Here is a 17760-nt window from a genome sequence, read left to right as displayed (position 1 = left end):
TACAATTAAATCATAAAAAGTGCATCTGATAAAAATAAGTACCGTTAATGGGCACCTTAAAGTGACACTGAAGTGAAAAAAAACTTCTGATGAATTGTATGTATTGTACGGATAATGGATATAACTTTAGCAGCGAAGAGAAACTCTCATATTTTTATTTTCAGTTGTATAGCTGGTTTTCTATAACATTGCATCATTCTCTAATATTTTCAGTTTACAAACTACACTCTGTATTTTAAACTATGAAACAGAGCAGAGCTAATAACCCTTTGAGCTTCCTGGCAGTAAAACCTTAACAAACAAACGGTGAGAGACAGGTTGAGATAAGTGCTTCAGAAAACAGCACTGCGCTCTGACTAAATTAGTCAGAGAGCTCACAGAAGCTCGTTTGCATAGATAACAAGTGAAGTTTCTTAACTCTGCCTGTATTGGAAACAATATGAGACTCATATCTGTACTACTAATGTTCTATTTCTTAGCTGTACTACACATACAACTCATTATACTATATGTTTATTTTCACTTCAGACTCCCTTTAAGAGATAAGGGCAGCTTGTTGTAGAACTCATAAGTGTTATCCTGGTTGTGCCGGAGGGATAGGTGATCGTTATCTTTCCATAGGTTACCCCCAGCTATTGGACTTAGGTTTGTATTGGGACCACGTGGTTGGCGTCCCACAGTGAAGTGTCTGGCGCTGAGGAATGGGGCTTCTCACCACGTGGTTGGCATCCCGCAGAGAAGTGTCTGGTTCTGAGGAATGGGGCTTTCTTCTCACCACATGGTTGGCATCCCGAAGGGAAGTGTCTGGTTCTGAGGAATGGGGCTTTCTTCTCACCACGTGGTTGGCGTCCCAAAGGGAAGTGTCTGGTTCTGGGGAATGGGGCTTTCTTCTCACCACGTGGTTGGCGTCCCACAGAGAAGTGTCTGGTTCTGAGGAATGGGGCTTTCTTCTCACCACGTGGTTGGCATCCCGCAGAGAAGTGTCTGGTTCTGAGGTATGGGGCTTTCTTCTCACCACGTGGTTAGCGTCCCGCAGAGAAGTGTCTGGTTCTGAGGAATGGGGCTTTCTTCTCACCACGTGGTTAGCGTCCCGCAGAGAAGTGTCTGGTTCTGAGGAATGGGGCTTTCTTCTCACCACATGGTTTACGTCCCGCAGTGAAGTGTCTGGTTCTGAGCAATTGGGCTTTCTTCTCACCACGTGGTTGGTGTCCCGAAGGGAAGTGTCTGGTTCTGAGGAATGGGGCTTTCTTCTCACCACGTGGTTGGCGTCCCACATAGAAGTCTCCGGTTCTGAGGAATGGGTTTTCTTCTCACCATGTGGTTGGCGTCCCGCAGAGAAGTGTCTGGTACTGAGGAATGGGGCTTTCTTCTCACCACGTGATTGACGTCCAGCAGAGAAGTGTCGGGTTCTGAGGAATGGGGCTTTCTTCTCACCACGTGGTTGGTGTCCCGAAGGGAAGTGTCTGGTTCTGAGGAATGGGGCTTTCTTCTCACAACGTGGTTGGCGTCCCACAGAGAAGTGTCTGGTTCTGAGGAATGGGGCTTTCTTCTCAGCATGTGGTTGGCGTCCCGCAGAGAAGTGTCTGGTACTGAGGAATGGGGCTTTCTTCTCACCACGTGGTTGGCGTCCCTCAGAGAAGTGTCTGGTTCTGAAGAATGAGACTTTCTTCTCGCCACGCGGTTGGCGTCCCGCAGAGAAGTGTCTGGTTCTGAGGAATGGGCCTTTCTTCTCACCACGTGATTGGCGTCCCGCAGAGAAGTGTCGGGTTCTGAGGAATGGGGCTTTCTTCTCACCACGTGGTTGGCGTCCCGCAGAGAAGTGTCTGGTTCTGAGGAATGGGGCTTTCTTTTTACCACGTGGTTGCCATCCCGCAGAGAGGTGTCTGGTTCTGAGGAATAAAAACACCTATATATCCAGGCACATCGCCTCTAGTTAGTACAATAAATAAGTTAAGGAAAGGGAGGTACTGAAGGGGGTGTGGCCAGAAAATTAGCAAAAATCAGTAACCCTTCGCGCACTTGCATGCAAATGTTCAAACAAATGCATTCACAGATTCACTCATCCAGGCACCACTGTTATCCCTACAGCTAAGTTAAAAGCCGGGGTCTTAGTTCACAAAGGAATGCATTATTTTGCTTAGTCACCTACACTGCACAGAAGTACCCAGGTAAACGTTGGTGTCCTAACTCTGGCCCTGTAACACGCATAGTGCAGACATGCAAACATTCATTGCTTCAAACCTATCAAGGGATTAGGAGCACACATCCTGACGTCCTCTCCTGGGACAGATAGCGCATCATACCAATCACACAAGGGATATAACCTAATGTATCCATGGTGGAACCACCAAGTCCAAGGAAAGTGCATGTACATTTGCATGCGAGTGTGTAAAGGGTTACTGATTTTTGGTTCTGAGGAATGGGGCTTTCTTCTCACCACGTGGTTGGTGTCCCGCAGATAAGTGTCTGGTTCTGAGGAATGGGGTTTTCTTCTCACCACATGGTTTACGTCCCGCAGTGAAGTGTCTGGTTCTGAGCAATTGGGCTTTCTTCTCACCACGTGGTTGGTGTCCCGAAGGGAAATGTCTGGTTCTGAGGAATGGGGCTTTCTTCTCACCACGTGGTTGGCGTCCCACATAGAAGTCTCCGGTTCTGAGGAATGGGTTTTCTTCTCACCATGTGGTTGGCGTCCCTCAGAGAAGTGTCTGGTTATGAGGAATGGAGCTTTCTTCTCACCACGTGATTGGCGTCCCACAGAGAAGTGTCGGGTTCTGAGGAATGGGGCTTTCTTCTCACCACGTGGTTGGCGTCCCGAAGGGAAGTGTCTGGTTCTGAAGAATGGGGCTTTCTTCTCACAACGTGGTTGGCGTCCCACATAGAAGTCTTCGGTTCTGAGGAATGGGTTTTCTTCTCACCACGTGGTTGGCGTTCCACAGAGAAGTGTCTGGTTCTGAGGAATGGGGCTTTATTCTCACCACGTGGTTGGTGTCCCGCAGATAAGTGTCCGGTTCTGAGGAATGGGGCTTTCTTCTCACTAAGTGGTTGGCGTCCCACAGAGAAGTGTCCGGTTCTGAGGAATGGGGCTTTCTTCTCACCACGTGGTTGGTGTCCCGCAGATAAGTGTCTGGCACTGAGGAATGGGGCTTTCTTCTCACCACGTGGTTGGCGTCCCACAGAGAAGTGTCTGGCTCTGAGGAATGGGGCTTTCTTCTCACCACGTGGTTGGCATCCCGCAGAGAAGTGTCTGGCTCTGAGGAATGGGGCTTTCTTCTCACCATGTGGTTGGCGTCCTACATAGAAGTCTCCGGTTCTGAGGAATGGGTTTTCTTCTCACCACGTGGTTGGCGTTCCACAGAGAAGTGTCTGGTTCTGAGGAATGGGGCTTTCTTCTCACCACGTGGTTGGCATCCCACAGAGAAGTGTCTGGCTCTGAGGAATGGGGCTTTCTTCTCACCACGTGGTTGGCGTCCCACAGAGTGTTAGGTTCTTTCAGCAAGTGTCTAGTTCTTCCAGCAAGTACCAATCCATATTATTGTAATTCCTCCATAGCTGAGACTATGGAGATGAAAGGTTAGAGTCATTTTACCATGGTCTCGTGTAAAGATTCCCGCGCGCGGAGGGTAATGGAGAAGATACAGCCGGCCTCCTCCGCTGGAAAAGGTCATATTTGCATTTGGAGCCGAGGTTGAGCGTTGTACGGAACACACATCATCATTCATGACATATAATACTAATAATCTCTTCTCATTTACAGCGACGGGTAAGGTGAGCTCTGCTATGTCTTCTCTAATGTGATTATCTCCTCGCCGAACCGCCAATAAAACTCCCCTTCCCTGATTTCCTTGTATTTTCCCCGCAAGATATTTCCGTGGTGGATAATTCACAATACAATTATAGACCTGAAGGCTGTAATTCAGTCAAACAAAGGCAATTAGTCTTTGTGTTTAGAAGGATTAGCATAGACTGTGGCTTCCAACATTGTTCCATGGCCTCTGGGATGCCATTGTGAATGGGAGGCAGATTCTGCACTCGCTACGTTTTTATAAATATCTGGACTTCTGACCTTCATGAGAGTCCTCCAGAGCAGGGCTGTGGAGTCGGAGTCCTGGAGTCAGAGTAGGAGCAATTTTTGGTACCTGGAGTCTGAGTCAGTGCTTTCATAAACTAAGGAGTCGGAGTGGGAATCAGGTGATTTTTGTACCGACTTCACAGCCCTGTTCCAGAGTAGGAATATATTCCTAGGATGAGTGATGCTCCCAGGCCTTATAGAGGAGCTCCCATGCACCAGACCTCCCTCTGCTTGATTATCTCCTGTCGCTGGTAAACTAGGGTGGTGGAAACAGCAGATGTGGATCTGTGGGAGATCTTCCCTCACTGCTGCCGCTGGAACCACCACAGACTTCCTAGAAAATGAGACATTAAAGGATACCCGGAGTGACATGTGACATGATGAGATAGACATGTGTATGTACAGTGCCTAGGACACAAATAACTAGGCTGTGTTCCTTTTTTCCTTTTTCTGCCTGAAAGCGTTAAATATCAGGTATGTAAGTGGCTGACTCAGTCCTGTCTCAGACAGGAAGTGACTACAGTGTGACCCTCACTGATGAGAAATTCCCCTTTATACCTCTTTCTTGCTCTCAGAAGCCAGTTTCTGCTAGAAAAGTGTTTTATAGTTGGAATTTCTTATCAGTGAGGGTCACACTGTAGTCACTACAGCAGTATTGCAGAGCTGTACGGTGATACCCAGCAGAAGAGAGGCAACTTCTAACACCGGCAAGAAACTCGCTGTTGTTTCTGGGGATATATGTTAAATTTCAATACCGATGGGAGGCTATATTATCTGTCATTTAACCATATTTTCATTAAAAAAATGTTTTCCTACCATGACTTTAAAAATGATTTTGTCAAAAACTACAATGTCTTTTTGAAAAACAATTCCCCTTATTCTTGCTATTCTCCTTAACATACCATGAAAATTTGGTGACAAAAACGCATATGGGGCTTTGCTATTAACCTCTAAAGTTAATGCCATTGACTTAAATGCAATTCGTGAAAGAGTTTTGGCAAAAAGTTGTGGAACCACCAAGTCCAAGGAAAGCGTACGAGAGGAATCGGCGCGGGAGACTTGGGCACACGATACAGCCGGTATATGGCTGATGCTGCTGCTGCACAAGTCCCGGCCGTATTAAATACTATTCCCCCTCCAGGCCATGGATGGTGGAGAATGATACAATTATTATTGTATTATTATTATTATGTTTTAAAAGTAACTTCAGTTCCGTCTTCTGACGGTGCGGAAGTTACTCCCTGTGCGCCCAAGTCTCCTGCGCTGGATTCACGGTGTTCGCAAGGAAATTCTTGCAAGACCGCCATGTCGAGAGAGGCATTTCCGCTCATACCTATTGGTAGATTATTAGTACATAGTTTTCTAGCTTATAACGTGTACCAGTGGCGTACCTAGGGCATTTGGCACCCGGTGCTGGGTATTAAAAGACACCCCCCCCCCCTTTAAAAAATGGGCGTGGCCACAACTGGCAAAAAATTGGGCATGGTCATGACTGCATGAGGGCGGAGCTAACTGTAATTTAAAGTATTAGCTAGTACAGTTGCCCCAAGTATAGCTGCCCCAGTGAAGCTAGTATAGTTGCCCCCAGTATAGATAGTATAGTTGCCCCCAGTATAGCTAGTATAGATGCCCCCAGTATAGCTGCTCCAGGAGGGGGGAAGCAGCGCTGGAAGGAGGGGTGACAGGGATAGCGGCGGGGAGGGGGGAAAGACCCCCCCCCCTCCCTCACCTGGGTCCCCTCCTTCCGCCTCTCTTCCCCTCCAAATGACAGCGGGGGCAGCGGGCAACTTAGAGTAAGGGCGGGCGGGCGTGCAGAGACTACTCACTTTACGTCTGGGCCGGCTGCGTTCCAGCAGCTGGAGCGCTCCGTCGCCGGCACGTGCCTCGTCTCCGCCTCCAATGCGTGTCACAGCATTGGAGGCGGAGAAGAGGCATGTGACGGCGACGGAGCGCTCCAGCTGCTGGAACGCAGTCGGCCCAGACGTAAAGTGAGTAGTCTCTGCCCGTCCGCCAGCCCTTACTCTAAGTTGCCCGCTGCCCCCGCTGTCATTTGGAGGGGAAGAGAGGCGGAAGGAGGGGACCCAGGTGAGGGAGGGGGGGGGATCTTTCCCCCCTCCCCGCCGCTATCCCTGTCACCCCTCCTTCCAGCGCTGCTCTTCCCCTGCTGCGGCTGCATGGGGGGTCGTGGCGACACCCCCTGGCTGGCTGTCACCCGGTGCGCCACGCCCCCCTGCGCCCTATTGTAGGAACGCTTTCTCACTTTGGTTCTGAAAAGTGCAGCACACTAGGTTGTAGTTCTCTAGGACCAATTAAGCATCTGCAGACCAGCCCATAGACACTGCAGCCTAATGTCTGCTGATTGGGGGCTTGCTAACCACTTCATTGGAGTGCCAATACGAAAGGGAAGGGTCTTCTCCATACACCACCGGTTATCATGGATATGAAACCCTCACCCAGTCCCTGGTCACAATATCTGTCCCAGCAAAACTAGGTTTTCACCTGGGAATAGTAGTTCCTCGGGCAAAACGTGGACAATGCACGTTTGTTTAATTGGTATATTGGTTGGCAGAAATGACTTATACTGGGCATGTCTACTGACCAGAAGATAAGCCTCATTAGTGAGAAATCTGTAATTTATGAAGTGAGATGCCAGTGGATGAGGTCTGGTACATCAAGCTCAGAAACTGGAGTGTGAGTGTGTGTTTGGGGCCAACATCTTGGCACATTAATGGCAAATCAGAGATTTGAGAACAGTATAGGTCTAGATTGTATGGTCTAGTAATCAATCTGCAATGTGTGCTTTCTCTTGCAGGCGACCATCAACAGAATTACAACCACCTCGTTCTCAACAACTCCGCCCAGACGCCCACCAATGGTAAGATGTCTTCTGAGACTGGGGAGAGGGCTTCAGGCCAAGAGGGTATACTGACTGATATTATGAGTACATCATCATCCGTTCCCCATTTTCTGAACATTTGTTCCAGTGATTTGTGTATGACCAACAGATCTTTGCATGACACACATTTCTCTACCACCTAGTCACTTACGTCATCTCAACGTAAGTGGAGTATTACTGTAGTTATGGTGCAAATCTGTCAACATCAAACCAACAGGTGTTGTTGATTCAGGTTATACGTTACATGACTAACTGTACATAGCTTTCTTGCAAGCTTTTGAAATGTTAAGTGTCTTCTTCAGGCATGATAGAGAAAGGGATGTGATCTGTACACTGTTCCGTGCACAGGGTTTTGTAGGCTCACCTCCTATGATGACCTGTAAAGGATCTCATCACTGCTTGCATCTCCTGCTTGTATAGACTATGGCCAGGTCGTTATTGTTGCCTGAATCCGGATTTGTTGAATTGGTGTCGGCAGATCTGTGATTTTCTGATTAATCTGTAGGTGAAACAAGAACTGATATTTAGTACAAGTACTTCATAATTGTACAGAAATAATTTGACCTTTTATGACATTTTTTCATACTTGTAAATCTGTGATCTTACAGTAATGATTCCAACCCTCCCTCCACTGCTCTCTTTCTGGACAACTTTGCCTCCTGGCGCTTCCCACCATCATCCTTGGAGACTTTATTATGCCCTTGGGTGACCCCAATAGCTCAGCCTCCACCCAGCTGTTCTCCATCGCCAGTTCCATCTCCTAACACTCCAATATCTCTCTATTCGCATCCTGTTATCTCTCAAACTTCCGACCTAATTTGCCTCTTTGTCACTTTCAACTTCCTTCACAACCCTACTTCCCACCACCCACTAACACCCTTTATGTCCAAGACGTTCCTAACTATTTCAATGATAAAATTGTTATCAGTTGCGACATGTCTTTGCATCCTACTGCCTCTGCCACTCTGGGTTGCCTCCCCTTCCCTCTCGGTAGGAGTACCCCAGGGCTCTGTCCTCTGCCCCCTACTTTTTTTCCTTATACACCTCCACTTCCCTCCCCACCCCCCTCTCTGTAGGAGTCCCCAAGGGCTGTGTCCTCAGCCCGCTACTCTTCTACGCCTCCTCCCTTGGCAAACTCATCTCCTCATTTGGCCTCAACTACCATCTTTACACTGATAACCAAATTTACGTCCACACCGCTGATCTCTCCCCCCGCACCATGAATAAAATCTCCTTCATTCTAGACCTCTCCTCTAAATAGACTTGCCACCTCCTTCCACCCAGTATGTCCTTATGCCCCTGCTCTTAGATTGTAAGCCTGTTTGGCAAGGCCCTCTTCTCCTATGCTTACTGCCCCCTTGGCACAGTGCTACTAGATTCAATAACTCTCTTCTCCATCGTACAACATATGCGACCTCACTTGTCTCTGTAGAGTTGCATAATGTTGTAATGACTCCGCTTTTATCATACATCATACATATCCTACCTTACATGTCTTTGCAGAGTTGTAGAATGTTGTAATGTCTCTCCTCCATCGTACATTGTACATATGCTGCCTCACTTGTCTCTGTAGAGTTGTATAATGCTGTAATGTCTCTCCTCCATCGTACATCGTACATATGCGACCTCACTTGTCTCTGTAGAGTTGTATAATGCTGTAATGTCTCTCCTCCATCGTACATCATACATATGCTGCCTCACTTGTCTCTGTAGAGTTGTATAATGCTGTAATGTCTCTCCTCCATCGTACATCGTACATATGCTGCCTCCCTTGTCTCTGTAGAGTTGTATAATGCTGTAATGTCTCTCCTCCATCGTACATTGTACATATGTGACCTCACTTGTCTCTGTAGAGTTGTATAATGTTGTAATGTCTCTCCTCCATCATACATGGTACATGTGCTGCCTCACTTGTCTCTGTAGAGTTGTATAATGCTGTAATGTCTCTCCTCCATCGTACATCGTACATACGCTGCCTCACTTGTCTCTGTAGAGTTGTATAATGCTGTAATGTCTCTCCTCCATCGTACATTGTACATATGCTGCCTCACGTGTCTCTGTAGAGTTGTATAATGCTGTAATGTCTCTCCTCCATCGTACATCGTACATATGCTGCCTCACTTGTCTCTGTAGAGTTGTATAATGCTGTAATGTCTCTCCTCCATCGTACATCGTACATATGCTGCCTCCCTTGTCTCTGTAGAGTTGTATAATGCTGTAATGTCTCTCCTCCATCGTACATCGTGCATATGCTGCCTCACTTGTCTCTGTAGAGTTGTATAATGCTGTAATGTCTCTCCTCCATCGTACATCGTACATATGCTGCCTCCCTTGTCTCTGTAGAGTTGTATAATGCTGTAATGTCTCTCCTCCATCGTACATTGTACATATGTGACCTCACTTGTCTCTGTAGAGTTGTATAATGTTGTAATGTCTCTCCTCCATCATACATGGTACATGTGCTGCCTCACTTGTCTCTGTAGAGTTGTATAATGCTGTAATGTCTCTCCTCCATCGTACATCGTACATATGCTGCCTCACTTGTCTCTGTAGAGTTGTGTAATGCTGTAATGTCTCTCCTCCACCGTACATTGTACATATGTGACCTCACTTGTCTCTGTAGAGTTGTGTAATGCTGTAATGTCTCTCCTCCATCGTACATCGTACATATGCTGCCTCACTTGTCTCTGTAGAGATGTATAATGCTGTAATGTCTCTCCTCCATCGTACATCGTACATATGCTGCCTCACTTGTCTCTGTAGAGTTGTATAATGCTGTAATGTCTCTCCTCCATCGTACATTGTACATATGCAACCTCCCTTGTCCCTGTAGAGTTGTATAATGTTGTAATGTCTCTCCTCCATCATACATCGTACATAAGTGACCTCACTTGTCTTTGTAGAGTTGTATAATGTTGTAATGTCTCTCCTCCATCATACATCGTACATATGTAACCTCACTTGTCTCTGTAGAGTTGTATAATGTTGTAATGTCTCTCCTCCATCGTACATCATACATCGTACGTATGCTGCCTCACTTGTCTCTGTAGAGTTGTATAATGCTGTAATGTCTCTCCTCCATCATACATTGTACATATGCTGCCTCACTTGTCTCTGTAGAGTTGTATAATGCTGTAATGTCTCTCCTCCATCATACATCGTACATATGTGACCTCACTTGTCTCTGTAGAGTTGTATAATGCTGTAATGTCTCTCCTCCATCATACATCGTACATATGCGACATCACTTGTCTCTGTAGAGTTGTATAATGCTGTAATGTCTCTCCTCCATCGTACATCGTACATATGCGACCTCACTTGTCTCTGTAGAGTTGTATAATGCTGTAATGTCTCTCCTCCATCGTACACCGTACATATGCTGCCTCACTTGTCTCTGTAGAGTTGTATAATGCTGTAATATCTCTCCTCCACCGTACATTGTACATATGCTGCCTCACGTGTCTCTGTAGAGTTGTATAATGTTGTAATGTCTCTCCTCCATCGTACATCGTACATATGCTACCTCACTTGTCTCTGTAGAGTTGTATAATGGTGTAATGTCTCTCCTCCATCAGTCATCGTACATATGCGACCTCACTTGTCTCTGTAGAGTTGTATAATGGTGTAATGTCTCTCCTCCATCGTACATCGTACATATGCGACCTCACTTGTCTCTGTAGAGTTGTATAATGTTGTAATGTCTCTCCTCCATCGTACATCGTACATATGCGACCTCACTTGTCTCTGTAGAGATGTATAATGCTGTAATGTCTCTCCTCCATCGTACATCGTACATATGCTGCCTCACTTGTCTCTGTAGAGTTGTATAATGTTGTAATGTCTCTCCTCCATCGTACATCGTACATATGCGACCTCACTTGTCTCTGTAGAGATGTATAATGCTGTAATGTCTCTCCTCCATCGTACATCGTACATATGCTGCCTCACTTGTCTCTGTAGAGTTGTATAACGTTGTAATGTCTCCTCCACTGTACATCGTACATAAGTGACCTCACTTGTCTTTGTAGAGTTGTATAATGTTGTAATGTCTCTCTTCCATCGTATATCATACAGATGTGACCTCACTTGTCTCTGTAGAGTTGTATAATGCTGTAATGTCTCTACTCCATCATACATTGTGCATATGCTGCCTCACTTGTCTCTGTAGAGTTGTATGACAAGACGAGACAAATAACCTTTATATTGCGCTTTCCTCCTGGCGGACTCAAAGCGCCAGAGCTGCAGGCACTAGGACACGCTCTATAGGCAGTAGCAGTGTTAGGGAGACTTGCCTAAGGGCTCCTACTGAATAGGTGCTGGCTTACTGAACAGGCAGAGCCCAGATTCGAACCCAGGTCTCCTGTGTCAGAGGCAGAGGCAGTTGTATAATGTTGTAATGTCTCTCCTCCATCAGTCATCGTACATATGCAACCTCCCTTGTCTCTGTAGAGTTGTGTAATGCTGTAATGTCTCTCCTCCATCGTACATCGTACATATGCAACCTCCCTTGTCTCTGTAGAGTTGTGTAATGTTGTAATGTCTCTCCTCCATCGTACATCGTACATATGCAACCTCCCTTGTCTCTGTAGAGTTGTATAATGTTGTAATGTCTCTCCTCCACCGTACATCGTATATATACGACCTCACTTGTCTCTGTAGAGTTGTACAATGCTGTAATGTCTCTCCTCCATCATACATCGTACATATGCTGCCTCACTTTTCTCTGTAGAGTTGTATAATGTTGTAATGTCTCTCCTCCATCGTACATCATACATATGCTGCCTCACTTGTCTCTGTAGAGTTGTATAATGTTGTAATGTCTCTCCTCCATCGTACATCGTACATATGCTGCCTCACTTGTCTCTGTAGAGTTGTATAATGCTGTAATGTCTCTCCTCCATCATACATCATACATATGCTGCCTCACTTGTCTGTGTAGAGTTGTATAATGCTGTAATGTCTCTCCTCCACCGTACATCGTACATATGCTCATACCTCCCAACTTTTTGAGATGAGAAAACGGGACACTTAAGCCACGCCCCTGCCACACCCCTGGCCACACCCCCGCCACGCCTCCAGTCACGCATACCATAAAGATTTCATAAGAAAATATGTTGTTTTATAATTCAAACCACACTGGTCCTTTCTATCCTGGTTCATTTTCCTTCATAATAACATTTTAGGGTGCAGGGGCCAGGGGCAGGGTGCCTGGGGTACAGTGCCTAGGGCCATGGGCAGGGTACACTCTTGGTGGGGAGGAGGGTGCTAGTGGGGAGGAGGGTTGTCAGTGGAGGGGGGGGGGAGCGAGAATGCCTGTGGGTGGGGAGGAGGGTGCCACTTTTAGGTGGGGGAGGATTGCCTGGAGGCGGAAAAAAATGATCGAGGCTCCAGCCGCGGTGAAGAGGGATGCGGGAGCCCGGCTTCATTACTTCCTCCCTCCCTCTCTGAATGCCCCCCTGATGTATGTCTGTGTCCCCCCCCCCTTGTTAGCAGAGTGAGCGCAGCGGAGCAGCCAGCCAAGTCCTCTTACCTCTGATCCACTCGTACTGGTATAGGACTTCTATCTGCTTCCTGTGACATCATAGTAAACAGGAAGCACATGGAGGTCCAATGCTAGACAGTACGAGTGGATTTGCGGTAAGAGGACTCGGCTGGCTGCTCCGCTGCGCTCACTCTGCTAACAAGGGGGGGACACAGACCCATCAGGGGGGCGTTCAGAGAGAGGGAGGGAGAGAGGAAGTAGTGAAGCCGGCTCCCGCATCCCTCATTACCGCGGCTGGAGCCTCGATCATTTTTTCCTCCTATATTTCTGCCCAGCTGTCGGGATTCAAGAGGGGGGGCCCGGGATAGCGGGAGGGCCCCCCCAAATCGTGAGAATCCCGACGAAAACGGGACGGTTGGGGGGTATGCATATGCTGCCTCACTTGTCTCTGTAGAGTTGTATAATGCTGTAATGTCTCCTCCATCGTACATCGTACATATGTGACCTCACTTGTCTCTGTAGAGTTGTATAATGCTGTAATGTCTCTCCTCCATCGTACATCGTACATATGCTGCCTCACTTGTCTCTGTAGAGTTATATAATGCTGTAATGTCTCTCCTCCACCGTACATCGTACGTATGCTGCCTCCCTTGTCTCTGTAGAGTTGTGTAATGCTGTAATGTCTCTCCTCCATCATACATCGTACATATGCTGCCTCACTTGTCTCTGTAGAGTTGTGTAATGCTGTAATGTCTCTCCTCCATCATACATCGTACATATGCTGCCTCACTTTTCTCTGTAGAGTTGTATAATGTTGTAATGTCTCTCCTCCATCGTACATCATACATATGCTGCCTCACTTGTCTCTGTAGAGTTGTATAATGCTGTAATGTCTCTCCTCCATCGTACATCATACATATGCTGCCTCACTTGTCTCTGTAGAGTTGTATAATGCTGTAATGTCTCTCCTCCATCGTACATCATACATATGCTGCCTCACTTGTCTCTGTAGAGTTGTGTAATGCTGTAATGTCTCTCCTCCACCGTACATCGTACATATGCTGCCTCACTTGTCTCTGTAGAGTTGTATAATGCTGTAATGTCTCTCCTCCATCGTACATCATACATATGCTGCCTCACTTGTCTCTGTAGAGTTGTATAATGCTGTAATGTCTCTCCTCCATCGTACATCGTACATATGCTGCCTCCCTTGTCTCTGTAGAGTTGTATAATGCTGTAATGTCTCTCCTCCACCGTACATTGTACATATGCTGCCTCACGTGTCTCTGTAGAGTTGTATAATGTTGTAATGTCTCTCCTCCATCGTACGCCGTACATATGCGACCTCACTTGTCTCTGTAGAGTTGTATAATGCTGTAATGTCTCTCCTCCATCGTACATCGTACATATGCGACCTCCCTTGTCTCTGTAGAGTTGTGTAATGCTGTAATGTCTCTCCTCCATCGTACATCGTACATATGCAACCTCCCTTGTCTCTGTAGAGTTGTGTAATGCTGTAATGTCTCTCCTCCATCGTACATCGTACATATGCAACCTCCCTTGTCTCTGTAGAGTTGTGTAATGCTGTAATGTCTCTCCACCATCGTACATCGTACATATGCAACCTCCCTTGTCTCTGTAGAGTTGTATAATGTTGTAATGTCTCTCCTCCACCGTACATCGTATATATACGACCTCACTTGTCTCTGTAGAGTTGTACAATGCTGTAATGTCTCTCCTCCATCGTACATCATACATATGCTGCCTCACTTGTCTCTGTAGAGTTATATAATGCTGTAATGTCTCTCCTCCATCATACATCGTACATATGCTGCCTCACGTGTCTCTGTAGAGTTGTATAACGTTGTAATGTCTCTCCTCCATCGTACATCGTACATATGCTGCCTCACTTGTCTCTGTAGAGTTGTATAATGCTGTAATGTCTCTCCTCCATCGTACATCGTACATATGCTGCCTCACTTGTCTCTGTAGAGTTGTATAATGTTGTAATGTCTCTCCTCCATCGTACATCGTACATATGTGACCTCACTTGTCTCTGTAGAGATGTATAATGCTGTAATGTCTCTCCTCCATCGTACACCGTACATATGCTGCCTCACTTGTCTCTGTAGAGTTGTGTAATGCTGTAATGTCTCTCCTCCACCGTACACCGTACATATGCTGCCTCACTTGTCTCTGTAGAGTTGTGTAATGCTGTAATGTCTCTCCTCCATCGTACATCATACATATGCTGCCTCACTTGTCTCTGTAGAGTTGTATAATGCTGTAATGTCTCTCCTCCACCGTACATTGTACATATGCTGCCTCACGTGTCTCTGTAGAGTTGTATAATGCTGTAATGTCTCTCCTCCATCGTACATCATACATATGCTGCCTCACTTGTCTCTGTAGAGTTGTATAATGCTGTAATGTCTCTCCTCCACCGTACATTGTACATATGCTGCCTCACGTGTCTCTGTAGAGTTGTATAATGCTGTAATGTCTCTCCTCCATCGTACATCATACATATGCTGCCTCACTTGTCTCTGTAGAGTTGTATAATGCTGTAATGTCTCTCCTCCACCGTACATTGTACATATGCTGCCTCACGTGTCTCTGTAGAGTTGTATAATGCTGTAATGTCTCTCCTCCATCATACATCGTACATATGCTGCCTCACTTGTCTCTGTAGAGTTGTATAACGTTGTAATGTCTCTCCTCCATCGTACATCGTACATATGCTGCCTCACTTGTCTCTGTAGAGTTGTATAATGCTGTAATGTCTCTCCTCCATCGTACATCATACATATGCTGCCTCACTTGTCTCTGTAGAGTTGTATAATGCTGTAATGTCTCTCCTCCACCGTACATTGTACATATGCTGCCTCACGTGTCTCTGTAGAGTTGTGTAATGCTGTAATGTCTCTCCTCCATCATACATCGTACATATGCTGCCTCACGTGTCTCTGTAGAGTTGTATAATGTTGTAATGTCTCTCCTCCATCGTACATCATACATATGCTGCCTCACTTGTCTCTGTAGAGTTGTATAATGCTGTAATGTCTCTCCTCCACCGTACATTGTACATATGCTGCCTCACGTGTCTCTGTAGAGTTGTATAATGCTGTAATGTCTCTCCTCCACCGTACATTGTACATATGCTGCCTCACGTGTCTCTGTAGAGTTGTGTAATGCTGTAATGTCTCTCCTCCATCATACATCGTACATATGCTGCCTCACGTGTCTCTGTAGAGTTGTATAATGTTGTAATGTCTCTCCTCCATCGTACATCATACATATGCTGCCTCACTTGTCTCTGTAGAGTTGTGTAATGCTGTAATGTCTCTCCTCCATTGTACATCGTACATCTGCTGCCTCACTTGTCTCTGTAGAGTTGTATAATGCTGTAATGTCTCTCCTCCACCGTACATTGTACATATGTTGCCTCACTTGTCTCTGTAGAGTTGTATAATGCTGTAATGTCTCTCCTCCATCGTACATCGTACATATGCTGCCTCACTTGTCTCTGTAGAGTTGAATAATGTTGTAATGTCTCTCCTCCATCGTACATCGTACATATGCTGCCTCACTTGTCTCTGTAGAGTTGTATAATGTTGTAATGTCTCTCCTCCATCATACATCGTACATATGCTGCCTCCCTTGTCTCTGTAGAGTTGTATAATGCTGTAATGTCTCTCCTCCATTGTACATCGTACATATGCAGCCTCACTTGTCTCTGTAGAGTTATATAATGCTGTAATGTCTCTCCTCCATCGTACATCGTACATATGCTGCCTCACTTGTCTCTGTAGAGTTGTATAATGTTGTAATGTCTCTCCTCCATCGTACATCGTACATATGCTGCCTCACTTGTCTCTGTAGAGATGTATAATGCTGTAATGTCTCTCCTCCATTGTACATCGTACATATGCTGCCTCACTTGTCTCTGTAGAGTTATATAATGCTGTAATGTCTCTCCTCCATCATACATCGTACATATGCTGCCTCACTTGTCTCTGTAGAGTTATATAATGCTGTAATGTCTCTCCTCCATCATACATCGTACATATGCTGCCTCACTTGTCTCTGTAGAGTTGTATAATGTTGTAATGTGTCTCCTCCATCGTACATCGTACATAAGCGAGGTCACTTGTCTCTGTAGAGTTGTATAATGCTGTAATGTCTCTCCTCCATCGTACATCGTACATATGCTACCTCACTTGTCTCTGTAGAGTTGTATAATGGTGTAATGTCTCTCCTCCATCAGTCATCGTACATATGCGACCTCACTTGTCTCTGTAGAGTTGTATAATGTTGTAATGTCTCTCCTCCATCGTACATCGTACATATGCGACCTCACTTGTCTCTGTAGAGATGTATAATGCTGTAATGTCTCTCCTCCGTCGTACATCGTACATATGCTGCCTCACCTGTCTCTGTAGAGTTGTATAATGCTGTAATGTCTCCTCCATCGTACATCGTACATATGCTGCCTCACTTGTCTCTGTAGAGTTGTATAATGCTGTAATGTCTCTCCTCCATCGTACATCGTACATATGCTGCCTCACTTGTCTGTGTAGAGTTGTACAATGCTGTAATGTCTCTCCTCCATCGTACATCGTACATATGCTGCCTCACTTGTCTTTGTAGAGTTGTATAACGTTGTAATGTCTCTCCTCCATCAGTCATCGTACATATGCTGCCTCACTTGTCTCTGTAGAGATGTATAATGCTGTAATGTCTCTCCTCCATCGTACATCGTACATATGCTGCCTCCCTTGTCTCTGTAGAGATGTATAATGCTGTAATGTCTCTCCTCCATCGTACATCGTGCATATGCTGCCTCACTTGTCTCTGTAGAGATGTATAATGCTGTAATGTCTCTCCTCCATCAGTCATCGTACATATGCGACCTCACTTGTCTCTGTAGAGTTGTGTAATGTTGTAATGTCTCTCCTCCATCATACATCGTACATAAGCGAGGTCACTTGTCTCTGTAGAGTTGTATAGTGCTGTAATGTCTCTCCTCCATCGTACATCGTACATATGCTACCTCACTTGTCTCTGTAGAGTTGTATAGTGCTGTAATGTCTCTCCTCCATCGTACATCGTACATATGCTGCCTCACGTGTCTCTGTAGAGTTGTATAATGCTGTAATGTCTCTCCTCCATCATACATTGTACATATGCTGCCTCACTTGTCTCTGTAGAGTTGTGTAATGTTGTAATGTCTCTCCTCCATCATACATCGTACATAAGCGAGGTCACTTGTCTCTGTAGAGTTGTATAGTGCTGTAATGTCTCTCCTCCATC

At 45.9% G+C, this 17760-nt stretch overlaps 1 protein-coding gene across 9 annotated transcripts in view; it reads left to right on the top strand.

Annotated features, from left to right (window-relative positions):
- Positions 1 to 17760, top strand: part of SHISA6 (shisa family member 6) — a 434141-nt gene that overhangs the window by 404866 nt on the left and 11515 nt on the right. For 7 of the 9 annotated variants that reach the window (XM_068261890.1, XM_068261887.1, XM_068261891.1 and 4 more), the window contains one exon: positions 6882 to 6944. The exons of the other annotated variants lie outside the window; for them this stretch is intronic. In XM_068261890.1, coding sequence (XP_068117991.1) covers positions 6882 to 6944 — 63 coding nt within the window. The remainder of the gene's footprint in view (positions 1 to 6881; positions 6945 to 17760) is intronic. 9 annotated transcript variants of the gene reach the window in all.

Source organism: Hyperolius riggenbachi, chromosome 12 (assembly GCF_040937935.1).
Source record: "Hyperolius riggenbachi isolate aHypRig1 chromosome 12, aHypRig1.pri, whole genome shotgun sequence".
NCBI classification, from domain to species: domain Eukaryota; kingdom Metazoa; phylum Chordata; class Amphibia; order Anura; family Hyperoliidae; genus Hyperolius; species Hyperolius riggenbachi.
This window is presented reverse-complemented; position numbering and strand designations above follow the sequence as displayed.